The 27,561-nt window shown below is 52.5% G+C and overlaps 1 protein-coding gene across 1 annotated transcript in view; it reads left to right on the forward strand.

Annotated features, from left to right (window-relative positions):
• RALY (RALY heterogeneous nuclear ribonucleoprotein) overlaps window positions 1–27,561 on the forward strand; it is a 98,495-nt gene that overhangs the window by 56,621 nt on the left and 14,313 nt on the right. Inside the window, exons 2-6 of the mRNA XM_014941310.1 lie at window positions 9,192–9,456; window positions 17,022–17,094; window positions 25,582–25,629; window positions 25,871–26,031; window positions 26,809–26,922. Of these exons, the coding sequence (XP_014796796.1) occupies window positions 9,201–9,456; window positions 17,022–17,094; window positions 25,582–25,629; window positions 25,871–26,031; window positions 26,809–26,922 (652 nt within the window). The 5' untranslated portion in view covers window positions 9,192–9,200. The remainder of the gene's footprint in view (window positions 1–9,191; window positions 9,457–17,021; window positions 17,095–25,581; window positions 25,630–25,870; window positions 26,032–26,808; window positions 26,923–27,561) is intronic.

The following is a 27,561-nucleotide window of genomic DNA, read 5'->3' on the forward strand; positions in this document are numbered from 1 at the left end:
TCTTTTGATGCAGCCCAGGATGGGATTGGCCTTCTGGGCTGCAGCTGCCCACTGCCTGCTCATGTCCAGCTTCTCGACCACCAGCACCCCCAAGTCCCTTTCCTCAGGGCTGCTTTCCAATACCTCACCCCCTAGTTTGTATTGGTGGCGAGGTTTTTTTTGTTGTTTTTTTTTTTTTTTAAACAAAGATTTTTAATAATTTCTCTATAAGAAATAATTAATCAAATAGGCCGAATCCCATGTCATCATCAGATTCTTCAGATTCCTCCTTCTTCTCTTCTTTCTTCTCATGACCCCATGGTGAAGAGTGTGTCTATGGACTTACCTCCTGAACCTGCCCCACAGGAGCCATGTCCCCCGGGGAGCCCCGTGAGCTCGGTCACGGCCACACACGTGTGTGCAATGAGCTGTGCTGCGGCTGGGGTGAGCCCCACGTTGGTGGAGACGGGCAGGGTGAGGAGCAGTGCTGCTGCCGGGATGGATCTCGGAGCTTCCAGCCATAGGTCATCCCTTTATCACGCTTATTAGGAAGGATTTAAGACTCTAATGAAGAGATTTTTAAGCTTTCTGTAGACATGAATATTATGTAGGACAGAGCCACAGCTATAAACTATATGCTGACCTGATAGACTCTGTAACCATTGTACCTTCAACAACTGATTAAATCCTTATTAAAGCAGCAATTGATTATCTGTTGCTTCTTTATGAAGGATTTACCAGTCGCACTGAAATTTAAATAGGAGCCAGGTTTTCAAAGGATTGGCAGGATTCCTCCAGTTCGAAATGGCTTCTTGTTTTAATTAAAAATTAAAAAAAAAAAAAAAGGAGGTTGTTTGCATAGGAAGACGGGTAGTTGGGGGAAGATTATGAGGGAGCTAATTCTGTTCATGCTGCTGTGTGCTCAGCATCCGCTCACCTGGGCAGCAGCACCCCAAATTCGTGGAGATATCATTCCAAACCGGAGAGGTTGAGGAAACAGGATGTGCCTCGTATGCTGCCGGCCTGCACAGAGGCACCAGCCCTGGGGTGGGGGGGTTGCAGATGTCCCCATGGTTGCAGGTCCCAGCGCTTTGGCAATGGGTGACATGAGCTACGCCGAGCTCGGGCAGGCTCTGGGAGAGGATGCTCCCATGTGAAATATTCACGGAGCGGCTCTGGGGGAGGATGCCCCTGTGTAAAAAAATTCAGAGTGCGTCAGACGCGGCAGGAAGGAAGATGGATCAAGGGGGGGGGACGCAGAACTCGGCGTTTGCCACAAGCTAACGGTGTCACTCTGGATTATTTGCTTACGTCCTGCAGAAAATGTGCTTTAATGAGCCAGACTCGGCTGATGTTTCCTCTCCCTCCCGCTCAGCAGCTTCGCTGTCTCCTCTCAAGGCTCCACGTGCGCAGGGTGGGCACAGCCTCCATCCCAGCAGGGGTGGAGGAGACCAGGGGTGGGCAGCGGGTGCCCCCCCTTCACCCACCCCATCCATTGAGACCCGAGCGCTGGTGGGAAGCAGGCACTGAGGTTATAAATAGGGCTGGGACCCCCAGCTCCCCAGGAGTTCCCAGCTGCTTGTGAAGGCAGGAATGGCTGGGTGCTCTCCCGGGACCCCGGGACATGTGGGTCGTTATGGGCAGTCCCCATCCAGGGCTATTCCAGCAGCGTTGTCTCCTGAAGTCATAGAATCACAGAATGGTTTGGGTTAGGAGGGACCTTAAAGATCATCCAGTGCCACCCCCTGCCCTGGGCAGGGACACCTCCCACCACACCAGGTTGCTCCAAGCCCCCTTCAACCTGGCCTTGAACCCCTCCAGGGATGGGGCAGCCACAGCTTCTCTGGCCAACCTGGGCCAGGCTCTCACCATCGCTCACACCAAACAAGTTCTTCCCCACATCTCAGCTCCATCTCCCCTCTTTCAGTGTCAAACCCTTCCCCCTCATCCTGTGGCTCCCCTCCCTGATCCAGAGTCCCTCCCCATCTCTCCTGGAGCCCCTTGAGGGACTGGAAGGGGCTCTAAGGTCTCCCTGGAGCCTTGTCTTCTCCAGGCTGAACCCCCCCAACTCTCTCAGCCTGTCTTCATAGGAGAGGTGCTCCATCCTTCTGATCATTTTTGTGGCCTTCCTCTGGCCCTGTTCCAACAGGTCCATGTCCTTCCATTGTTGAGGACTCCAAAGCTGGACTCAGGACTCCATCTGGGGTCTCCCCAGAGCAGAGCAGAGGGGCAGAATCCCCCCCACCCTGCTGCCACACTTCTTTCGATGCAGCCCAGGATGGGGGGGGCTTTCTGGGCCATGTCAGGTGTTGATGATGTTTCATTCTAGCACGGAAAATGTAATGTTCAGGGTTTAAACTGGGCTGAAGCTGGGCTCGTTGCCTGAGCTCCCAGAGCCTGCGCGCTCAGGAGGAGGAAACGGTGTCCTCAGGCACAATGTGGCTCCCCCCCAGCAAAAATATCTGGGGGGCTGTAGGGATGCAGGGTGGGCTGCAAGGCAGCATTGGTGCCTCCTCCATCCGTGCTCCAGCCACCCAACCTTGGGTATGGAGAGTAGGTAGGCATGGGTGGCAGCGGGGAGCCAACCAGGCTGGGGATGGCACTGGGGGGCACAAGAGATGGGCACCTCTGTGGTGGCAAGAGCAGGGCAAGGACTGCCACTGACTCTGAGCTTCTGCAGGCCTGGGCTGACTCTGCAAGGTGGAGCCCTGGGAAGTGTTTGGAAAAATCCACATGCCCTGTACAAGGAGCCCTTCATCTGGTGGGACAGCCCAAAATAACACCTGAGAGACCCCAGGACCCACTGTGCCCACAGCAAAAGCATCCTTCCGTACCAGGCTGTGCGCAGTTGCACTTTACAGGGGGGAAAAAAGGTGTGCAAAGGGAACCCACAAGCTTCACAACTCCTGATGAGCTGATCTCCAGCTTTCTGGCCCTTCCAGCTCGCTCAGCATAGTGGAAATTCCCCCAAAGACAACCCTGGTCCTGCAGAACTAGTCTAATAATTGTGACATCTTTGGCTCTCCCCTTTTTTTTTAATAACTTTCTGATCCTCTGACAGTCACATATTGGAGAATGGAGGCTGTTTCCCCGGAAAACCCGGGGACAAGTTTCCTCCCAGTTTATTCTATTTATTGAACCACACAGGAGCGAACAGGGTCTTCGTGCTCTCCAGGAGGGGGGCTAAGCCCCTCTGGGTTTCTGTGCGGAGCTTGTTGGGGCCTCTGATGTTATTAAAAAGATGGCGGGGCTTGTGTTGGTTATTAAACTAATGCTTGGGAGCTTGGCTCTGGCGTTCAGCGACTCGCTCGCAAATTACTGGCAGCTCTCGGGGGGGGGATGATTGGCACTGGGGGCAGCAGGGACTTGGCTTTTAAATGCGGCTACATTTGAGTGCTATCAGCCGTGCTGTGGCAGTGCCATCAGTGGAGTCACAGAATCACAGTCTTCATAGTTGGAAGGGACCACAAAAAAAAAAAAAAAAAACGCCAAAAAACCCACACATAACCCACAAACAGACACAAACCAACAATCTCGGCCACCAGAGCATGCCCTGAAGTGCCACATCTACACGTTTCTTAGATACCTCCAGGGATGGTGACTCCACCACCTCCCTGGACAGGCTGTTCCAGGGCCTGACCACCCTCTTGGGAAAGTAATCCTTCCCAATATCTAATCTAAACCTCCCCTGCCCCAACTTCAGACCATTTCCTCTGCTCCTGTCATTATTCCCTTGGGAGAAGAGGCCAACCCCCACCTCTCTACACCCTCCTTTCAGGTAGTTGTAGAGGGCAATGAGGTCTCCCCTCAGCCTCTTCTTCTCCAAACTAAACGTGCTCAGTTCCCTCAGCCTCTCCTCGTAGGACTTGTTCTCCAGACTCCTCACCAGCTTGGTGGCTCTCCTCTGGACATGCTCCAGCACTTGAGTCCTTCTGTCTTTAGCTGGCCGTGTTTCTTTTTAAAACTACTTGGCAAGTGTCTGGGTTGATCGCCTGGTGCCAGCTGTGCCAGGACATGTTAACTGCCCTCTTCCTCCCGAAAAATCATCTTTCTTGGCAAGAAAGTGGCAAGAAAGATGTACGGACGTTAAAGGTTTGGGGTGAAAGCAGGGGGGCAACCTCCAAAAACCCTCCAATAGGTGGTACAGGGTTGGGTTGTGCCAGGGTATACGAGATGGTTAAAGAAGATTTGACCAAAGCCCCACCGTTCAGGCTTCCTCCGGCGTGTGAGCAGGGGTGCCACCAGCCCTGGACCACCCAGCATCACCGCAGTATCACCAGGACCACACCGAAGCATCGCAGCCACACCAGGGGCTGTGACATCCATCACAGCTCTCCCGGTGCTTTTTTTGGCACCCCAAAATGCCGTATTTTCCCCAAACTTGGCAGGGAGAGGATTTGACCCCTGCAGGACATCTTCATTTGTCATCTGGCTCCCGGTGGAAAGCCAACAAGTTGGGAAGACTTGTTACTGGATGGGGACGGGGTGAAAAGCCGTGTCTCCCTGTTTTGTGAAGAAGCGTGATAAGAGGAGAATAACAGCCCGGCTGCCTGTTGCTGTCACGCTGAAATAAAGAGTGATTTCCACGGGAGAGGGTGGTGGGACGCGGTGGTTTTTCTTTGCCGCCGCCGCCTTTGACAGTTCGTCACTAAGACTGAAGCCCTTGGGGTTCTCAGACACCTGGCTCTCAATTAAACAGCTAATCTGTGAAGCGAGGCACTTAAAGCAGGGAGGAAAAATAGCTTATCAAGTAAACCAGCTCCGGCCTCGGGCTGTTACCGGATTGAATATCAATATTTTTCAGGGATTCCTGAGCGTTAGTGGCAGCAAGGAGCATGACATTGGTGGTGGGTGTCCAGACCAGGGGCACGAGCAGCAGGAACAGCCTTTCCTCCAGCATTGGGGTTTTGGGGAGCTCAGAGTGGTCCTCACCAACCCTAATAAGTGGCACGGGGGGGTGTCCTGGAGTTTTTGGGGTACAAAGCTCAGTTAATCCCACGTTGTATTTTCTTCTCAGCCTCTTGGTGGCAAACAGGTTCCCTTGTGCCTTGCATAGCGGGGCGATAAATCCACGGAGAGCTGAGGGCCTGGGATCTGTGGCAGAGTCAGGTTCCAGGGATGATCACAGCATCACAGACTGGCAGAGGTGGGAGGGGACGTCTGGAGATCATCCAGTCCAACCCCCTGCCAAAGCAGGGTCACCCAGAGCAGGTTGCACAGGAACGTGTCCAGGCAGGTTTTGATGATGGTAAAGGATGGTTGGGGAGCTCTGGGACATCTGGGTGAAAACAGATATGTTTCTGGGGTCACCATGGTGTGGCTCAGCTACTGTCCCCTACAGGGCTCCAGGGTCCCTGCTAGGACAAGCACCTGCACCACGCAGAGGGCTGGAGCCCCTCTGCTGGGAGGGGGGGCTGAGAGAGTTGAGGGGTTCAGCCTGGAGAAGAGAAGGCTCCAGGGAGACCTTAGAGCCCCTTCCAGTCCCTCAAGGGGCTCCAGGAAAGCTGGGGAGGGCCTCTGGATCAGGGAGGGGAGCCATAGGAGGAGGGGGGACGGTTTTAACCTGAAAGAGGGGAGATTGAGATGAGATCTGAGGAAGAACTTGTTTGGTGTGAGGGTGGTGAGAGCCTGGCCCAGGTTGCCCAGAGAAGCTGTGGCTGCCCCATCCCTGGAGGGGTTCAAGGCCAGGTTGGAGGGGGCTTGGAGCAACCTGGTGTGGTGGGAGGTGTCCCTGCCCAGGGCAGGGGAATGGAAATTGATGATCTTTAAGGTCCCTCCTAACCTGAACCATTCTGTGATTCTATGACATGGGACACACAGGTGGGAAATAAGGAAGGAACTTCTGACAATCTCATCCTTAAGTGCATTTGTCTTTGGGAGCGATTGGAAGCAGAAGGTGGTGTTGTGATGTTTCTGTAAGCTTTGCTGAGCTCAGTGGCACAAACTCCCCCACCCCAGACCTCTTCTGTTTCCCTTGCGGAAAACAGGGATAATCATACTAATCTGTCCTTGGTGTTCTTTGAGGTCCTACAGATGAAGGACCCCTTTATACATTCATTTATTTATATCTGAGTGTCATTACTAGTTGCGTTTTGGCTTGTTCTGTTTCCCAACTTGAGTGTGTTTTGTTGCAGTTGTGGGTTGGGGGACGAAAGCTGAGAGAACAGCTGTGAAAATGCATCTGCTGAAGACAGTGTGGTTATGAGAGTATTCCTCCACACCAGCCATGTGTATCTCTGCCCTGTATGTTCCTCTAAATCAGGGGTATCACGAGATGCTCTGCTCTGACTCATGCCCACTGCTTTCTCCGTGGCGTGTCAAAGAGACAGGGGCTTGAGAAGACGTGGTGCTGGCGAGCCGTGCTGTGTGACGGGGAAGGGACACTGAGCCGAGGTGGCTGATGCTCCTCTGGCTTTAATCTGGGCGCAGCGCAAGGAGGTCTGCTGGAAGGCAGCGAGGCGGAGTATGAAATATTAATATGCCATGATTAAAATGTCCTTTCCAGTGGTTGCAGTGAGGGGCCCAATAAGCGATGCGAAATGAATGCTGTGCGTAAGAAGAAACCCTAAGTGAAGGGGAGAGAAGGCAAGGGAGGCTGCTTTCTCCAGGGGACACCAGGCTTGTGTGGGGACAGCAGAAGAGCACTTTGCACAGGGGTTTGAACACCCCGGTGCTGAGTGTTTTATAATTTGCTAAACGAGAGCCATGCAGGCTGCTTGCTAGATGGAGGGCATTGCTGATGGTGACTGAAATCTCAGAGCGATGCTGTGCTTGAAGCCCAGAGACCCAGCTCCTCATCCTTGGAGCTCCTTGCCGAAGCCTTGCTCCCCACCCTGGCAGGGACAGCAGCCAGTGGGCAGATGGCACTGGGAGAGTATCCCATCAGCAGAGATGTCCGGTCCTCGTTGGCTTCCTCCCAAGTCCTTCCCAGCGGCGCGGCTGTCACCTTGCCTGACCTTGAGCTTGCCATCTGGTGGCCCCGTCCCATCGCTCGTCAGCCACAGGCACGTCTCCTGCATGGACCTGCAGTGTCCCGAGATGGCCCCGATGCTCAGAGCCAGGGCTTCAACCAGGAAGCCAAGGGAGAGGCTCTGCCAAAGGAGGGGTGATGCTGAGCTGCCCACTCCATCACTGGTCCCCTCAATGGGTGCTGAGAGTTAGTTCTTCTGCCTCCAGCTCCTACAGCCACAGCCTTTATTGGGTTGGGGGGACCCAGCATCCCAGGGGGAGGAGAGGAGACAGTGCAGGGGACAAGCACACGCTGGTCCAGCTGCAGGAAGCAGTGGGGGAAGGTCACAGGAACCAGACAAGGAGGGTGCAAGGTGGGTTTGGGGGAGCAGGGACCTGGGAGAGGCACAGGTTTCCATATACCCCACCACCTCCATGGTGGCCAAGGTCATACCCTTGGCAATGCCTTGGGAGATGTCCTTCTCCAAGTGGAGGTCCATCTGGTGCCTTTGTGCCCACCTGAGATCTTCATCCTGGTGTTTTTTGTTTAATAAAAAGCCACGGAGTGGAGGATCCATTGACAGCAGCAGAGCTGGCTCATGTTGCACCCGCTGAGACAGGGCAGCCCACTAGATCTGGGGGGAAAACACATGTTTTATTCCGCCCCCACTCCTCATCCTACCTGAATCCTCCAACCAGCCCTTTCTATTTCTGTGCACAGAGGCAGCTTAACCCACATCCCTCCTAGAGAGGCTTAAGGAGCTCAGTGCCCTGATGGAATTGGTGTTTGCAGCTGCAAACAGCTGGTCAGAGATTCAGATGATTCTAAATAAAACAGTTCTGGACTCGTTAGAATTCGGGAAGGGTTTGGGCAAACAGAAACCTCGTGTTTTCCTAAGCTGGGGCTTGGGGTATCAGTGTTAAAACTCTCCACAGATGGGATGGAAAAACTGAGATGGGGTATGTTTTATTTGAGAACTATTTTTTATTTGAGGAAGAGAGTGTTCCTCCTGCCTGTCCATGCAGTCAGGCAGGTGCCACCATGTCCCGTTGGGCCAGGCTGCTCAGACACACCTGGACTTTGAGCCCAGAGAGCCAAAACCCCAAAGCCAGGCAGATGCTGGGGACTACCAGGGAGGGGACACCATGGCCCTGTGGTGGCAATGTGTCCCCTATGCCGGGCTTGGTGACCACCTGGAGTTGTGGAAACCCTGGTGGCATCATCCCGGGTGTTGGGAGTACCTGTGGGCGCTGCTGGAAGGGGCTGGGGAAGAGCAGCACCTCAACACACACCATAAAATACATCCCACAGCTCTGAGCTGACTCTTCCCAGGTAAATACCACACACTGTGTAGGCAGCACACAACGGTGGTCCCAAAGCATCCCCTCTGTTTCTGGAAGATGAAAATCAAACCGATGTCTTTGGGCAGCTGTGATTTTTGCTGCAGAAATGTGAGCCGGCAGCCTGATGGGCAGCCAGACCGGCTTTAATTTCACACCATTTCCTCAGAGGTGAAACCTACTCTCGGGGGGGCTGCCCGTGAAACACCCCAGGCAAGAAACTTGGAGGATCACACCTTGCAGCTGTGGGATGCCGTGGCTTCCAGCTGATGTGGTTGATGGCTCGGCGATTCCCAAGCTAACAGTGACACCTCCTGTTTGCACAGAATTCAGCTCAGGGCCCAGCGTGTTCATGCGCAGGGCAGGCAGCAGAGAGCAGATACCAGACAGGAGCACATGGGCTGCTTCACCACTTAAGTCTCTCCGTTTGCATCCAGAAAAATCAAGTCCTTTTCCAGCTACAAGTGCAGATCTGGGGGTCCAGGTTGTCCCTGTGCGTGGTGAGGGCTGGGCTGTGCGGGGAGGTGCTCAGAGGGAGAAAGCCCATAAAGGTGGGCATGAACAAAGGTGCTGAATGCAAACTGCCTTAAAAAGAGCAGTCCTTTGGATTGTAAAGTACAGAGAGGTAAAAGCTTTCCTAGAACAGCATTAAAGCTTTTACTCGGATGTCAACTTTATTTAAATCTTGATTTGGCCCCCAAAAGCAACCAGCTCACACCCAGAGCATCAGCCTGATAAATGGGGTTCCAGTGAAAGTTTTGCACTGGCTGCGACATTCCCTTCCCCAACACACAGGGGTTCTCTCGAGATGGGATCCCCCCAACTGTGACCAGTTGAAGTTGAGGAACTGGTTCCCTCACCCCTTTCTTTAAGACTCCAGCAATTCCCTTCCCGCTTCCCTGACTCCAGCTTTGTTCCTTCAGGTGTTCAAGATGTCATTGAAGGTGCAGACGAGCAACATCACGAACAAGAATGACCCCAAGTCCATCAACTCCAGAGTCTTCATTGGCAATCTCAACACAGCCGTGGTCAAGAAGTCTGACGTGGAGACCATCTTCTCCAAGTACGGCCGCGTGGTGGGCTGCTCCGTTCACAAGGGCTATGCCTTTGTACAGTACTCCAACGAGAGGCACGCGCGGGCTGCTGTCCTGGGCGAGAACGGACGCGTGCTTGCTGGCCAGACACTGGGTGAGTCTTCTCTTTGGCCACTTGGGTGTCCGGGTGCAACACGGGTTGGTTTCTCCCCAATGATGGTTGAACTGAAAGGGGCTGGACACCAAGGTCAAACTGGGACCTTGATCTGCAGATCAGGGTTGGGTTCAGTAATGGTGAGCAGGTCAGACACAACCCAGTGATGACTGAGCAGGTCCATAGTGACAAGGTAGGTCTGGGGCCAGGCTGGGAAGTCAGCCAGAGGGTCAGGATCAGCAAGGTCCATGGCCAGGCACAGGCATGGCTGTGACAGAGCTGGAGACCCGCGTTCCTACACCACAGCTTGGGTAGGGGCTGAAGGCTCCTGGGTCCCACATGGGCAGGGGTCAGGAGTGAGGCTGGTCATGGCCATTCAGGCGTATGAGTGCCCTCAGGGCTGTGACATTGTGGCCCAAAACCATGTTTTGGGCCGCGATTGTAGAAGCTAAAACACAGTTCTGAATCATCCCATGTCTTGTCCTTGATCTGGTGGGGAAGAAAAAGGGTGGGAAAAGGCACTGCCCGGTTCCCTTTCTGGACCAGGCCTTACCATTTGCATGTCAAGAGAGGAGACAGTCTAACTCGGACCAGTTCAGATAACTTCAGCCAGCTGATGCTAAATGAGATAACACACCCCCCGCTCCAGACGCATGGAAGTCTCTCCTCTGCGCTGCTGTGTGATAAGAAATAACAAATAAAGCCAGCCCAGCTGCTCCCAGCTGCGTCAAGAGAGGTGACAGTCTAACTCGGACCAGTTCAGATAACTTTGCATGTCAAGAGAGGAGACAGTCTAACTCGGACCAGTTCAGATAACTTCAGCCAGCTGATGCTAAATGAGATAACACACCCCCCGCTCCAGACGCATGGAAGTCTCTCCTCTGCGCTGCTGTGTGATAAGAAATAACAAATAAAGCCAGCCCAGCTGCTCCCAGCTGCATCCTGATTGTGCAGATTGCTCTGAAGTGTCACACGCTGAGAAGCTCTTGTCACCAGCTCCAAGCTGAGAATTGGAACTGAGGACTATTTTTAATGAAAAATGTTTATTTCCCAGCCGGCTGCGGGCCGTGGGCGTTGGACACCCAGGAAAGGGGTTTGCAGCCCATTCCCACCCTGCATCTGGCACAGCGGCCTGAAATAAAACATTGCATGCTGGATCTGATCTGCAGGAGAGAGTGCTGTCTCTGGTGTATTCAAATACCAGAAACTTCTTTTCACTGCTCGTAAGGCGCAGAGAGCAGAGCTGCAGACCCAGGCAAAGGACAGTGTGCCAGGGATGCTTCCAGCCCAGGCAATGTCCAGGTGTGCAGAGTCCATAGGTATGATGAAAAGGGCCTTGGGGAGCAAAGGAGCTCCTTGTGATGCTCCAGATACAGGAGATGCAGCTAGGACATGGGCAACACTTATCCACTTAGCCAAAGAGAGAGATGAAAGGTTTACCGTGATGGGAACCTCTTACTCTCTTCTCAGTGCTGGTCCCAGAGGTCTGGCATACCAACAAGAGGAAAGAACTCCATTGTAGCTGGGAGGCCTGTACATAGAATCACAGAATCACAAAATGGTTCAGGTTAGAAGGGACCTTAAAGACTCAGGAGAGAGTGCTGTCTCTGTCTCTGGTGTATTCAAATACCAGAAACTTCTTTTCACTGCTCGTAAGGCGCAGAGAGCAGAGCTGCAGACCCAGGCAAAGGACAGTGTGCCAGGGATGCTTCCAGCCCACGCAACGTCCAGGTGTGCAGAGTCCATAGGTATGATGAAAAGGGCCTTGGGGAGCAAAGGAGCTCCTTGTGATGCTCCAGATACAGGAGATGCAGCTAGGACATGGGCAACACTTATCCACTTAGCCAAAGAGAGAGATGAAAGGTTTACCGTGATGGGAACCTCTTACTCTCTTCTCAGTGCTGGTCCCAGAGGTCTGGCATACCAACAAGAGGAAAGAACTCCATTGTAGCTGGGAGGCCTGTACATAGAATCACAGAATCACAAAATGGTTCAGGTTAGAAGGGACCTTAAAGACCACCCAGTGCCACCCCCTGCCCTGGGCAGGGACACCTCCCACCACACCAGGTTGCTCCAAGCCCCCTCCGACCTGCCCTTGAACCCCTCCAGGGATGGGGCAGCCACAGCTTCTCTGGCCAACCTGGGCCAGGCTCTCACCACCCTCACACCAAACAAGTTCTTCCCCACATCTCAGCTCCATCTCCCCCTTTTCAGGTTAAAATCATTCCCCCTCATCCTATGACTCCCCTCCCTGATCCAGAGTCCTTCCCCATCTCTCCTGGAGCCCCTTTAGGGGCTCGAAGGTCTCCCCAGAGCCTTCTCTTCTCCAGGCTGAACCCCCCCAACTCTCTCAGCCTGTTCTCCCAGCAGAGGGGCTCCAGCCCTCCCAGCATCTCCGTGGCCTCCTCTGGCCCCGCTCCAACAGCTCCATGTCCTTCTGCTGTTGGTGGCCCCAGAGCTGGAGGCAGCACTGCAGGGGAGTCTCCCCAGAGTGGAGCAGAGGGGCAGAACCCCCCCTCTCCCTGCTGGCCACGGGGCTGGGGATGCAGCCCAGGGCATGGTTGGCTTTCTGGGCTGCCAGCTACGTTGCCAGCTCATGTTGAGCTTCTCATCCACCAATGTACTGGATGAGGTGCAAATTCAGTTCCCTTTCATCTGCCTTCCCTTCGTGGGCCAGTCTTACCACAGAAGAGCTCAGCAAGCTTTTTTTTTGCTGTTCCTAGATTAGTATACACACGGGGACCATGCACCCCTTCCACCTTTCTGGAGGGGGCTTTTTTTTTGCTGTTCCTAGACCAGTATACACACGGGGACCATGCCCCCCCTCCACCTTTCTGGAGGGCCCTGCAGAGAAGAAGAGCTGAGCAACGTGGTTATAAAATGTCTTTGCACAAAACAAGGTAGAAAGTTCCTCCTTGAAAACCAGGAGGTGATGGTCACACAGGAATGTGGAGAGGAAGGACAGGATGGGACAGACAGAGTACATGGCAGACAAGTTGCTGAAGAGACTGTTCATGGGCAGTGTTTTGGGGGAATCCTTCAAGGTGATGAGAAAACTTCCCTCCCCAGGCAGGCAACAGGAAGGTGGGCAGCTCCAACCAGTAACTTCTGCAGGGTGCCACCACGCGATCCTCTGGAAGGGCTGCAAACCATGACTGCCAGGCAACCCTTCGACATGGCAGGAGCTCATGGGGACTCACCACACTGACTCAAGGCAGTGCCCAGTGTAGGGGCAAAGTACCCCCAGCCTGCAGCTTGTTGATGGCACAAGGCCCCAGTGCCAGCAGGTGATCACTGGACAGGACAACGTCCCCCACCGAATCCAGAGCCACCCCAGCACCACAAGCATTGGCCGTGATGGCTCGGTCGCAGCGGCCACGCACGGCACCGTTGGAGTGAAGCTGCCTCTCCTGCCTCCGCCGCTCAGATGGGAAAGAGAATTTACACCAATGTTTAGGAAATGTTGAGGGACCGCATTTTTTTAACCCAAGTTTTGCATGTGCTGTGGGTTCTGTGCCCGACTCGTCTGTCGGGCGCGTAGTCAGAAGATCTCATATCCCCCCCAGCCTCCATCAAGGCTCTTGCAGCTCTTTCTAATAGGTCACAGAAAAGCTGGTCCTTGCAGAAAAACTGACATCACTGACTTGGCTCTCAGTGGTCCATGCACCTCCAGGAGAAGAGCGGGCTGCGCTGCCATGGGACAGTTACATGTACCTGTGGGGGCTGGAGGGCTCACACTCCATCTGCTCCCCAGGGCCAGAGATGGTTTGCAGGTAACAATTTCCAGCACAGACCAGAATGAACGGGCAAAGCAGCAACATCATTCTAGCCCTTATCTCCCAGCTAAGGTCAGCTCTCAAGCTGAGCAGTGAAATAGCATTTCTTCCATTTTTTTCTTTTTTCTTTTTTCTTCTTCTTCCTCCTTTGTCACCAGATATGCAGACCATCAAACTTGCATTTTAACTGACCAGCAAGATACTAATTACACCCAAAGGTGATTGAAGGTGTTTGAAACCATGGCTGTAGCCCGTCACGTGCTGGGGCATGGACTGCTCTTCCAGGCAGGTCCTGGCGACCTCTGTGCTTTCTCCAAAGGCTCCCAGACAGCCCAGACATCGCAGGAGGCAGAGACCATTCCAGTGGGGGACCTCTGCACTGGAAGCTGGATCCAACCTGACCCTGCCATGTTGGCTAGACATAGCACCACCTCCCTGTCCAGGGTGGGCAAAGGTGCCAGGATGGGAGCAGGGGGGATAGGTACTGCCTTGGGCACACGGATTCAGCGATGCAGAGGGAGGGCGTCAGAATTTCACTGAATTTTTAGAGTTGGAAGGGACCATAGAGATCATCTAGTCCAACTCCCCTGCTGAAGCAGGATTGCCTAGAGCTAGAGCATGTTAGTCAGGAGCATCCAGGCGGGTCTTGAAAATCTCCAAGGAAGGGGACTCCACACCCTCCCTGGGCAGCCTGTTCCAGGGCTCTGTCACCCTCACCGTGAAGAAGTTTCTCCTCATATTTGAGTGGAACCTCTTCTGTTCCAACTTGTGCCCGTTGTCCCTCGTCCTCTCAGAATTCTCATTCTCAGAATGAGAATGAGAAGCAAAATCTGCCCAGGCTGATGTGCAGGCTGAGCTCTTGTCTCTCCTCGTTCACTCTCAAGGGGGTCCCGAGGGATCTGGCTGCTCATCACCACTATAGGTTGCAAGTATAAACGTTCTGGTCTGTCTGCACGCACCGGTGAAGGCTCCGTGGTGCTATTTCTGGCGATGCATGCCAGCAAATTGAGCTAATTGTTGTCATTATCCACCACTGGGCTTTCGTCATGTCTCCCTTGAAGGGTGTTAATCAGCGTGGTGCTGTTATTAGCTCTCCGTTTTGCAAGAAAAGCAACTGGCAGCTGGCAAGATGCACCCTGGCAGCAAAAAGGGCTCAGGACAAGGGAACTGGAGCTGAGCAGGGGTGTGTTCTGGGATGCACCAAGGAAGCATTTATTCCTCTCTTCCTTTACAGCCAACAGCATTGCCAGAAGCACTGTAGTGCTCAACAGACTCAGAGAGGCAACCGCATCCATAATGTTCTGGCAGCAGTTGTCCATGGACCTGGGCTATGGCCATGCGTGTCCTTGCTAGGCTTCAGCCTCCACGCTCTTCTGTGGCCCCCGTAGCAGCTGAGGATGGGAGGATGGAGAGTGGAGAAAACACGCTCTGATCTGAACGTGCCTCCAGAGGAACATCCAATGTAATGGCTCAGTGACCCCCTGATAACCACATTCATGATGCGAGTTTATCCGGCTTCAGTAGGAATGGTGTCTCTTGCTAGACCCCAAAAGGCAGCCTGGGGAGTTGCACAGCAAGACTTTGGGGCAGTGGGAGCATGTCAGTGCTCCTCCAGAGCCGTGTCCCACCTCTGCAGGCTGTGCTCCTCCTGCTCAGGTGGCTTCAGTGGTGCTGCAGCTTTCTTGTGCTCCTGAAGATGGATCTTCTTGGTTAGAAATGAAGTCAGCACAGTGTTCACTTTGCATGGCTTTGCAAGCTCTTTATTTTGATGGTGAGTGGACCAGCCTGTCCACATTTCTTCATGAAGTCCCCTCATGCAGCATGAAAAAAGCAGCAAATGCTAAGCTTAAACCTGCTGAAGTTCATAGCACATCCTGCAAGTCCTGAAGAGCCTAGAATTTAAATACCTTGGTTTGCGCTAACAGATCCATGAACCCTGAGCCCCAGATGGAGACCTTCAAATCCACCTGCACCTCCAAGGCTGTAACTCATGCCAAAGGCTTAGCACAAGGACCTCAGCCAGCTGAGGAACAAGCTTAGGCTAAGGGAGATGGGATTGTTCGTCCTGGAGAAAAGGAGGCTGAGGGGAGACCTTCTCGCTCTCTCCAACTCCCTGAAAGGAGGGTGTAGCCAGGGGGGGTCGGTCTCTTCTCCCAAGGAACAGGTGATGGGACAAGAGGAAACGGCCTCAAGTTGCCCCAGGGGAGGTTTAGATTGGATATTAGGAACAATTTTGACACAGAAAGGGTTATGAAGCCTTGGAACGGGCTGCCCAGGGAAGGGGTTGAGGCACCATCCCTGGAGGGATTTAAAAGGCAGGTTGACATAGTGCTTGGTGACATGGTTTGTATCAGAGTTAGGTTGATGGTTGGACTAGATGGTCTTGAAGGTCCCTTCCAACCTGGACAATTCTATGATTCTATGAATCTATGACCTGTCCCAGTGCTGTGGGGCAGCCCAGGTGCACTCCAGTGTGGACTATGTAAGGAAACCCTGTCTTGCTTGGCTCAGATGTGGCATGCCTGGAGCTCTGACACCTGTTTGGACAGAATGGGCCTGAAGTACAGAAAAAGTTTAGGACTGATCAGAAAAGTCAGCAGGGAATTTGCTCGCTCCTGGGCAAAGAAAGGAGGAGGAGGTGAAGCCTCATGCTCACTTCTCTGTGGCTCTAGGGCCACACTCAGCATTAGACTGCCAGCCTCTCGGCAGCCTCCGTGAAATTGCCTCTATCACTTTATTCTCACGTCAAAAGCACATTTAGCACTGAGGCCGAGGAGAGAAATTTCCCTGGCGGATTAGAAGAGCTCATTCTCACCTCCCCTGGTAGAAGATGCTCCTCTGAGATGAGCTGGGGGTGGCTGCCGGCGTGTGCCCGCACCCCGGGCAGCTTTTAACGCAGCCCAGTCCACGGTGGTGCCCAGCTGGCTCGCCCTTAGCACTCATTTTTATTCCAGAAGGAGCAAGGAATAAATTGGTAGCAGTTTGCAGCATGCAGCAGTTCTATATGTTGTCCGTGCCATATCATACCAGCACCAGGTTCTCCTGAGCAGCCTATCCTGAATTTGTGTGCGGAGGTTAGACCACGTGCGGGGCGTGGACTTGAAAAATAAGTGGTTAGTGGCTTTGTAAAGCCACCTGAGGGAACTGGGGTTGTTCAGTCTGGGGAAGAGGAGACTGAGGGGAGACCTTATTGCTCTGTACAAGTACCTGAAAGGAGGGTGTAGAGAGACGGGGGTCGGTCTCTTCTTCCAAGTTACAGATGATAGGACAAGGGGTAATGGCTTCAAGTTTCGCCAGGGGAAGTTCAGGTTGGATATTAGGAAACATTTCTTTACCCAGGGAGGTGGTGGAGTCACCATCCCTGGAGGTATTTAAGAAACGTGTAGACATGGTTCTTCAGGGCATGCTCTAGTGCCCAAGATTATTGGTTTGTGGTGGGGTGCTGTGTGGGTGGGTGATGGTTTTTGGTTTGGTGGTTGTTGTTGTGTGTTTAGGTGGTGGGTGGTGGTTTGTGGTTTTTGTGGTTTTTTTGTGGTTGGACTCGATGATCTCTGAGGTCCCTTCCAACCACTACGATTCTGTGATTCTGTGATTCTGTAAAGGAGAAGGAAGAGGCTTGCCTTCTTGTGGAGGCCCAGCAGGGCCCCAGACATGCTTAAAAGCAGATGGGAATGTGGTGGGAGATGTGGTGGGAGATATTTGTTTCTGTGCTCAGCCTCCCTCGCCCCATGGCCGGGTACCGGTGAGCGTGGACATGCCCTGTCACAGCTGTGTGTCTGTTCCTTGCAGATATCAACATGGCCGGGGAACCTAAACCCAACAGACCTAAAGGGCTGAAGAGAGCAGCCTCCGCGTTGTACAGGTAGGTCACCATCACACCACCTCCCTGCAGTGGCATCCTTTTTTTTTTTGGATGGGTTTTTTGCCTTCTGGTTGGGGCTGATTTTCCCACCCCACAGCCCCCTGGCCCCTACCCCCAGGCAGCCCTGGGCCACTGCTGCATGTTGAGGTCTTCTCCTCCCATGGGCTTCTTGGCCTTTGCAATGCCCCTCAATGGTGGGCTGCAGGGAAGAGAGCAAGAGGCATCAGCAGCAGACTCAAGGTTGGCCATGGCACTGGAGGACTCTGCCTGGACATGGCCCAACCTGTGAGCAGTGTTGGACCTGGAGGTCATTGGAGAAAGGTGGCCAGTAGCTGTTTTAACCACATCAGAGGTCTTGAAGCAAGAGGGGCGCTCCCCTCCAGCCCAGCTTCTCCAGGAGTAAGAGTGGGGCACAGTGGCATACATTGGGTCTTGGAGGAGAACAGGGCACGGGGACAATTTAGGGGAAGACACTGGAGAAAAGGGCAAGAGAAGAATGACAGGGAAAGGGAGAGAAGAAAGGAAGAAAGCGGGAAGCCCTTGGGGCAAGAAATGGAGGTGGACCAAGGAGGTGGGAAGCCCCAAGAGAACCTGTACAGTGGAGCAGTGACCAAGGGATGGAGGGAACTGGAGGGACAAGTGGGACATGGAGTAGGTCTGTGGGAAATGTGGAGTGTCACAGATGTCAGAGTGAGCCTTCAGTGCCGTTGGTGCCAGCTCTACAGACTTCATCGAGATTTTCACAAGAAGTGAAGATTTTCAGTTAAGCCCCAGAGTCTGGAGCCATGGGAATGTGGGTGAAACTCATTAAGTTCTTCTCCTGAGGCTGCAGAAGGGAAAACTTGAAAAGGTATTTGGAGAGTACCCTGCAGATTTCAAGAACCCCAAAACAAATAACAAGATCCCCAAATGGGATATTTTATGCCAGTCTCACGGAGAGCGGGGCACTGAGTCAGGATTTAGAAGGTGTGATGTTGGGAAGAAAAGGCTAGAATCAGTATTCGGGTTATAGGTGGGTGTAATAAGAAGGGAGGGAACTTTAGCTGTAGGAACTGTAACTTTTTTCTACAAAAAAGAAAAATAAAAGTGATAAATGAAAAAAAAACTATGATTCAGACTCAGCCACGCAGCCCAACACTGGTGTGCTATGAAACAGCAAACCTCAGTGGTGGTGGTGCTCTGCTGGCATAGGCAAACCCACCAGAGCTTCAGCACCCTCCCACCACCACCCCCAGGACATCTTTTCAGACCTTCCCCAAGTCTCTCAGCTGAGCTCTTCCTGTGCAGCTTTCACCAGGCGAATTTTTCCACCTTCCCACCTCGGACCAGTTTGGCCCTTCACCAGAACTTGCCCCTTCACCAGGACCTGGCCCTCTGGATTCACAGGGGACACTGGTCAAGGGGGAGCAGACCCTGTGTGTTACCCACGGTGACACGTGGCAATAGAGATGACACAAATCTCTCTGTTTAGCTGCACGGATCCTACTTAAGTGGTGCCAGCAGCCATAATGCAAATCAATTCATTTCATACATCTTGGAATGAAGAGTGCTTCATTTTCTCTTCATCCCTGCCTTGACCACTAATCCATTTCTGTTGAAATGGCCAATATTTCAGACTTCCAGGTTACCATGTAGACCAAAAGAGAGCGAACAAGAGATGTTTGCTTCCTCCCACTGTGCTAAAATATGGGCCAGAGGACTTCACTGCTCTGAGCTTCAGCAATATTTCATCCCAGATGGGTGACAGATTTAAACTTTGCCATCTGGACTAGCAGAACTTAGGATATCTCAGGGAAAGCAGGGAATCCAGGTTTGCAGTGAGCTGTGGTTATTGCTTCCCTAACCATCATAAATTTTGCTAAATGTTAGACTTCAAAAATCACAGCACTGTAATTTATAGAAATGCAGTGTTAAACGCATAAGATTATTTTTTCAAAGGTTGGGTTTTACTTTGTCTCGCTCCAAGGGTGAGGTGAGGGAAGGGAAGGGAAGGGAAGGGAAGGGAAGGGAAGGAAGAAGAAGGGGAATCTCGTTTTGGACATAGAGGAAGTAACAGTCTTGACACTCTTACTTGATTCACCAGCCTGGGGGGGAGTATCTGGATGTTTAATAGAAATCCTTTGGGATGAAGCCTCCCACCTATGTCCAATAGGTAAAACATACACCCGGGTTCGTGCTGTCACAATTTTTCTCAGGTCTCTCCGCAAGAGCAACCTTCAATTAATATCAAACCTTGCTGTCATCACTGCTCTCCCCCGATCTCTCCAGATCTTCGGGCGCTCCCTCCCTCCCTCCCTCTGCCTCTGGCATTTGCCAGATCATCCCTTTGCACCTGGAAGGTCCCCTGGGGGCTCCTGCCTGACACCCCGGCCACCGCTGCTGAACACAGAAATGTCTGGAGACCCTGCAAATGAGTTCTTGAGGATGGCTGGAAAATGAACTTGTATTTTGACCATGTCCCCTGTTCACATATGGCATCTCAAAACCTTTTGCCTTCTGGCAATACTTTGTTTGCCCCCATGCCCAGGATTTCCTGGGGCATTTTGGGCCACATTTGGGTTGATGCTGGTGATCCTGCTGCACTGTGAGCTGGCTGCTTGTTGGCATGGGCTGGGAAGGGAAGGTGGCTCTGCCCCCGGGTGGTGGGGTCTGCCAATGCTGCACTTGGCCTTTGGAGGTCCAGATCTCCTGCCTGTAATGCTGATCGTAAAAAAGGTCCAAAAGGACGGTGAGGACAAATCTAAGCAAGAACTGCAGGAGCTACTGTCTATCTGGCAGCTCAGTAGCCCACAGAATGCTATGGGGCTGGAAGGGACCTCTGGAGATCATCCAGTCCAACCCCCTGCCAGAGCAGGGTCACCCAGAGCAGGTCCCACAGGAACGTGTCCATGTGGGGTTTGAATGTCTCCAGAGAAGGAGACTCCACCACCTCCCTGGGCAGCCTCTTCCAGGGCTCTGCCACCCTCACAGGAAAGAAGTTCCTCCTCATGTTTAGATAGAACTTCTTATCTTCAAGCTTGTGCCCATTTCCTCTTGTCCTGTCACTGGGCACCACTGAAACAAGACTGGCCCCATCCTCCTGACACCCACCCTTTAAGTATTGATAGGAGTTGATCAGATCCCCCCTCAGTCTTCAGGCCCAATGAACCATCTCTGAAATGGTGACACACAAACCACCGCTGACTGGTTTTCACAGTCTACAGATGCAAGTAGACAATGTTCTTCCAGCTCAGCTGGCATTGGCATCCCTTGTTACACCCACTGCAATCCCAGCAGAAAGCTGGTGTCAACCCATCTCCAAACAGATCCACTCCCCCCCGACATGCCGGCAGCGGTGCTGGGGACAGTGACACCCCGGCAAGCCCTGGTGCAAAATCCACATGGGCAGGGCTGAGAAGCCACCACAGGAGGCCAGCAATGGTACCCAAATCCAGTAGACCCAACAGAAGGATGTCCACACGGTCCCAACCTCCGCAGCCCCGGTCCCTTGGAGATGCCGGGCTCCCTTCCCACGTTTCTCTCCCGGATCCCCCCTCCCTTGGCTATTTGCAGGAGGGAGGAACCTCACACCAGATGGACAAGATCTTAAAAAGCTCACCATTTGATCAATACCAGATTTTCCGAGTAGCTTTGCGGCAGGTACTGTTTTCTGCTGCTACAATAATTAAGGCTGGGCAATTAGCAGAAGGATGTAAGATGAGCACAACGTGTCACTTGTGATTACCATTGCAGGGCTGCCAGCCGGTAATTAAAAGCACGGCCACCCAAATTTACATTTGCCATTCAAGTAAACGCTCAGAAATGGCACCACAAACATAATGTAAAGGCAGCACATGCAAACAACTGCCCTTCAATTATGAAGATTTGGATTTTGAACCTTTGTGAGTCATTAATGAATGTTACTTAATTTCTAAAGAAAAACAAAGCAGAAGAAACACATCAGGAGGTGGAAGTGTCGCGTAACTTGCCACAGCCTTACAGCCCGCTGCTGCCTCGAGCTCTTTTTATTTTCAAAGGGTGCAATGTCACCAACTGATTGAAGAATGGTGAAAAATTATTCCTGTACACAAAGGGAGCCCTGTCAGGTCACTGAAAAATGATCCATCAGTCCCAGGAAGGTTTATCCTACGTGCAGTGAAATTTCCAGGCACACAATGTCCAGATAAATCAGCCACGCTAAGGAACCCGCTTTTTTACTAGCTTTTTTTTCTGCATTCACATTGGAAGACCTGCCTTGTGCTCAATGCCTGACTTCCAAGGATGATGGTAAAACCATCCAGCCACTGTCTCCCTGGCATCGTCTGTTAAGCCACGACCTGACTGGCATGTTATAGTAGGGTGATACAGTCACAGCCTTCTGAAAATCCCACATTTCATCCCTCTCTGCTCTCAAGGCTTTTACGTGGTCTGCTTCTCCAGACTCCCTTTAACCTTGCTGGATAAAAAAACCAGTTCTTCACCTGACAGTAATTGAGATGTCTGCCTTGGGATGGGATGTACCATGACCTGGAATTGTCTCTTTCCCCCCCTTGTCTTGGATTTCTCTCTTTGCATTCCTGGTGTGTGAAGATGAATCCCACTGGTTTTTGGAAGTCAGGACCAGCTCCCCAGGATAATTACGCTGCTAATTCCTTCTGAAAATGAGTGGAATTATCTCCAATTGCCTGAGGATTCGGGGCGAGGACAGGAGTACCCACCACCCCCTTGCTTTTCACCCTCAAATAAGAGATGCTCTTGGACCCACTGTCCTGCAGACTGGGCTGGTAGTGATTTCCACCAGAAAAACATGAGGTTGCTCAGCTTTACTCATACCTTCCCTGCTGCAAATAGCATAACATTTGTAGTGTTTATTAGCCACTTCATATACCAAACTTTTATTTTGACTAGTCTTGAAAAAGACTTAGGTCTTCACCTGAGGATTTAGGCTTCTCCATCCTTCTCCGCTCCGCACCAGCTTGGAGCTACAGGTATTTGAGGCTGGTCTTGCTGCTGGAGCTGAGCCCAGGAGTGAGGTGGAGGTGCCCAAACACAGCAGGACAGGGTTGGTGATGGAGATGAAGGGTGCCCACCCCGCCTTGGGGCTTCATTCCTTGTTCCTAGATGCCTGGCTTTGCCTGGGACAGCCCTGACAGCAGCAGGACAATGCAATGGCCTTGGACCTGCATCTTCTCTCCAATCCCACCTCTCCAGGAAGCCAGCCATTTGCTGAGCCCACAGTGTCCACAGCTCTACTGGGGAGCAAAGGCTTGGAAGAAAAGCCAGCTCAGGCACAGTGCGTGAACAGAGCAAGAAGAAAGGAGTGTGGGTGATTTAAAGTTTTGCCAAATGCCCCCAAGCTTTGCGTTGTTTATGAGCGAATGGTCTAAAGCTGCTTTTTGGCCTCCAAGCCACAGCGAGCTTCCCAGGGAGAGCAGCAGCTCATGGAGGGAGTTTTTGCCCTGAATAAAGACACTGTTTCATCCCACATGGGCTCCTGGAGCTGCAGGGAGATACCACTGTCTTCTCTTGCCTGTGACTAGAGAGAACATTGGCTCCGGGGCGTTGCTGGAGCTAGCCAGAACAGTTCACCAGAGCCTGCTGGGTTGACAAATACTAGAAAATTGCAGCAATTTCATTTAAGTTGCATACAAGGAAAAAAAATAAAAATTAAGAGAGGGAGTCTGACAGCATAGAAGCATCCTACTTCAATTTTCCCTACAAATTACTTTTTATTTTATTTTGATTCTATTCTGTGTTTATTGGATTCAAACAGAACTGGAGTCAAACATCCTTGGTGATGAAAATAGATTGGCGGGCCAAGGGGAGCTATTTTCTTGGAGATTTTCTGTATTTCCAGGTTTCAGCCCAGGTCAGAATGAAAATCAAGTTACCACTCTACTCATGAAAATCTCCATGAAAATACATGTCCTCATTCCATACTGCCCATCTCCTCCGCCGTGCGACCAGGCTGGTTGTATTCCAGCAAGAGCTGAGGTGGTAGGAATTACCTTTCCCTTGCAATTCAGAAAAGCACACGAGGGAATAAACACAGATCCCACAGTGGTTGGGACAGAACGCTGAGAGGGCCCTCGTTTGTGAGCCCAGCAGAAATGTTGTCTACAAGTCAGGTCATGGCGGGGAGGAAGCCAAGGGTGAAAAGATGTTGAAAATCACCTATGCTGTGACTGTCAACAAAAACGGCTATTTTTCATCATGCAGTTGAATTTGGAAGGCTTATGGTGATGTCCCCCACCAGTGCTGCTTGCCCAGCAGCGAGCCCCTGTGCTCAGCATCCTGCCCAGCAGTGTCTCAGAGATAAGATCCAGCTTTATAAAATACCTCCTCGCTTGGAGTCACCGTGGCAGTGCACGATCGTGGCAGCACACCTCAAAAGAGGCAGTAGGTGCCAATGCTCTCTTGTTGTCCTTCACCCCTTGCACCAACTGTCTTTGGCTGCAGAGGAGCCTTGATGTCTCCAACCGTCCGAAGTGTGCTTTGGGTCCCCCCGAGGCATAGGCTGAGTCTCCACGTGCTGCCATGGGCTTCTGGGGAACCCAAGGAGCATCCAAAGAGCATGGAAAAAGAAGAAACCATTTAAGAAACTGTCCAGTTACTGAAGGCAAGCATTGGGTGGGAAGCCCAGTGCCACCATAGGCAGGACAGGCATTCTGGGTCCAGCCAGGAATTTCTGGTCGAAACCACGCTTCCCACCGGCTGTCCTAGCTAGCCACACCTTCTTCTTGTCACTTCTTGCCTGAGATGCAGGACACCAAATTTATTCTCAGCTGCATACTTGAGGGCTCATTCTTCCCTCTCCCCATGCCCTGGTTTCTCCTGGCTCAAAGTCCTTCCATCTCCCCATCACTCTCTCTTTCTTCTCATTGGATTTTCTTTTGGTTTTTTTTTATAAGCCACTTCAAACGGTTTCACGATGCAGGACGGACTCTTTGCTTCCAGGGGCTGCAATAACCATTCTCTTTGTTCAGAGCAGAGAGGAGAGAACATCAGAATAACTATTTAAACAGCGTTAATTCAGCCAGGGGCACACAAGGCCCCCAGAGGCTGCGTTGGGCTGGGGGTGGCTGGTACGTTGGGATTGTGCCGGGGCATCAGGCAGCACCAGAGTGTGTCTCATCACCAAAGAGCTGTGATTGCCACCTGTAACCACCTGGTTTGTGTTGCCTTGTGAAGAACCAGCTGCAGCAAGAGGGGCAGCATGTGACGGGGTCTCCAGGGAGTGAGAAACGCTGGGTTAAAATGCAGTTCCAGCTTGGGAAAACAGGACATGGGGTTAATGTCTTGCTGGGAGGACGGAGGTTTAAACGTCTCTGATAGTAAGGATGTTAAATTAATAAATGTCACCTTCTTCCTCAACAATTATATATGCTATGAAAAAAAAAACCACTCATACAAGGGTGGCAGCAGGGCAGTGCCCTCCTGACAGGGTCCCCTGTACGAAGGCAGGAGGGAGGGACATCAGCGATGCTGTGAGAGCAGTTCAACTGAGGCTTTACAGACACAACCCATTGCTCTGCTTTCAGTCACCCGTTAGCCCAGGGAGGGAGGGCTTCTCCCCGTGCCCCAGTCTCAGCCATGGCTTCAGCAGCCAATCCCACAGGGTGCTTGTGGACATTTGTAGGTTCTAATCATAGAATGGTTATAATTTCAAGGGACCTTAAAGACCATCCAGTGCCACCCCCTGCCCTGGGCAGGGACACCTCCCACCACACCAGGTTGCTCCAAGCCCCCTCCAACCTGCCCTTGAACCCCTCCAGGGATGGGGCAGCCACAGCTTCTCGGGGCAACCTGGGCCAGGCTCTCACCACCCTCACACCAAACAAGTTCTTCCCCACATCTCATCTCAATCAGTTTAAAACCGTTCCCCCTCACCCTATGGCTCCCCTCCTTGATCATTAGTTCCTCCCCAGCTTTCCTGGAGCCCCTTGAGGGACTGGAAGGGGCTCTAAGGTCTTCCCAGAGCCTTCTCTTCTCCAGGCTGAATCCCCCCAACCCTCTCAGCCTGTCTTCACAGGAGAGGTGCTCCAGACCTCTGATCATTTTAGTGGCCCTCTGCTGGACCAGTTCCAACAGGTCCACATCCTTCCTGTGCTGAGGACTCCAGAGCTGGATGCAGGACTCCAGGTGGGGTCTCCCCAGAGCAGAGGGGCAGAATCCCCTCCCTCGCCCTGCTGGCCACGCTTCTTTTGATGCTTCTTTTAATTCACCCTCACATCTTCGTGCTCCACCTTGGAAGACGCAGGTTAGTGCTCTGCTGCCAACATCACCCTCACCAGTGCCTTCAGCCCCCCCAGGTCTTTTCTCCCGGGCTCATCCCATCTCTCTGCAGACCCTTGGGGCCAGGAGGCCGAGTGTGCACATCCTGCCAGGTGGAAGTCCAGGGGGAATAAATAAATGAAGGATGGGGGAGGCTCAGCAGGTGATGAGGAATTAATAATAATAAATTGCCAGCACTCATTAACCCCTGCCCTCCTGACTCTGTCTCTGCAGCGGCTACGACTTCGACTATGACTATTACAGAGACGACTTCTACGACAGGTGAGAAGGGGGGGCATCAGCCAAAGGGCTTTTCTATGGGGCAAGACCCTCCCTGCGGCGCGGGGGCTGCTGTGGGGAGCGAGGTGGGGTGCAGGGTGGTCCATCCCAGGGTGGTGGGGTCGGATGGCCAGGCTGTTCCCTGGTGCACACCCAGCCCTGCTTGGGTTCTGACACCCCGTTGCCAGCTCAGCAGGGCTGGGGGTGCTGCTTCACATCCCCCATCCTTTCCTCCCCCCTGCAGGCTCTTCGAGTACCGGGGCCGGGTCTCTCCGGTGCCCAGGGTGGTTCCTGTGAAGCGGCCGCGGGTCACCATCCCCTTGGTCCGGCGCGTGAAGGCAACGCTCCCCGTCAAGCTCTTCGCCAGATCGGCCGCCATCGCCAACAGCTCGGCCAAGTTGAAGCGTGAGTATGTGGGGGGGGGGGGGGGGGGGGGTGTGCATGGAGCTCCTGTCCCCAGGTATTCAGCCAGATGCTCCCAGGGAAAACCTTAAAAAAAACCAAAAACATCTTGAAACAACAGCCCAAGCCTTTCATAACCCAGGAGGCTGTGAATGCAGCAGAGGAAGGTGCAAGAATCGTAGATTCACAGAATGGTTTGGGTTGGAAGGGACCTTAAAGATCATTGAATTCCAACCCCCTGCCCTGGGCAGGGACACCTCCCACCACACCACGTTGCTCCAAGCCCCCTCCAACCTGGCCTTGAACCCCTCCAGGGATGGGGCAGCCACAGCTTCTCTGGGCAACCTGGGCCAGGCTCTCACCACCCTCACACCAAAGAAGTTCTTCCCCACATCTCATCTCAATCTCCCCTCTTTCAGTTTAAAACCCTTCCCCCCTTGTCCTCTCGAGGGGTAGGACATCCTGAGCATTCCAAAGCCTGGCGTCAACTTCCACTACATGCCTGGACATTGGACGCACAGGCTTTTTTGGGTGCTAACAACCACCCACAGCTCCCTGGCTTTCCCTGCCAGTGCCATAACAGGCAGGAGGCCAGTGAGGGCCAGTGGTGGAGGAGAGTGCATTGATGGAAGGTGTGAGCATCACCGCATGTTAAACCTGGGTATGCAGGGAGTATGTTCCTAGTGTGGTGTTTCTAGTTGATGTGGGCCAGGCAGAGGGGTGAGCCAGGCACCATGAGACACTAAACGCTTTTTTTTCCCCTCCCTTCCTTCCTCCAAGTGAAGTGCAGTGAGCTGCAAACAATCAAAACGGAGCTGACACAGATAAAATCCAACATTGATGCTCTGCTGGGCCGACTGGAGCAGATCGCTGAGGAACAGAAGCTGTCTGCAGGTCTGTTGGGTGCGCGGAGGTCCCGCAGGGCTGGTCCCAGAACAGGCAGAGTGCAGGGCTCCCCGTGGAGCTGCCCTTGAAACCATCATGGCTTGGAGCATCCTCCAGGCTTTGACGGTGAAGTGTCGATCCCTAGGATCCAGGGTGGAATCACAGGTCAAAATTACATGTCGGAATTCCCCAAATTATGGAATTAGGGGGTTTAATTATGAGATTATTTTTTTTTCTTTTGTCATGTAGTTTGTATTTTTTGTGTGCTTTTTTGTTCTATTACTCTATTCTTTTCTATTCTATCCCAATTCCTTCCCCTTCTCTTCTCTTCTCTTCTCTTCTCTTCTCTTCTCTTCTCTTCTCTTCTCTTCTCTTCTCTTCTCTTCTCTTCTCTTCTCTTCTCTTCTCTTCTCTTCTCTTCTCTTCTCTTCTCTTCTCTTCTCTTCTCTTCTCTTCTCTTCTCTTCTCTTCTCTTCTCTTCTCTTCTCTTCTCTTCTCTTCTCTTCTCTTCTCTTCTCTTCTCTTCTCTTCTCTTCTCTTCTCTTCTCTTCTCTTCTCTTCTCTTCTCTTCTCTTCTCTTCTCTTCTCTTCTCTTCTCTTCTCTTCTCTTCTCTTCTCTTCTCTTCTCTTCTCTTCTCTTCTCTTCTC

The sequence above is a fragment of the Calidris pugnax genome, unplaced genomic scaffold (assembly GCF_001431845.1).
Source record: "Calidris pugnax isolate Ruff unplaced genomic scaffold, ASM143184v1 scaffold55, whole genome shotgun sequence".
In the NCBI taxonomy this organism is placed as follows: Eukaryota; Metazoa; Chordata; class Aves; order Charadriiformes; family Scolopacidae; genus Calidris; species Calidris pugnax.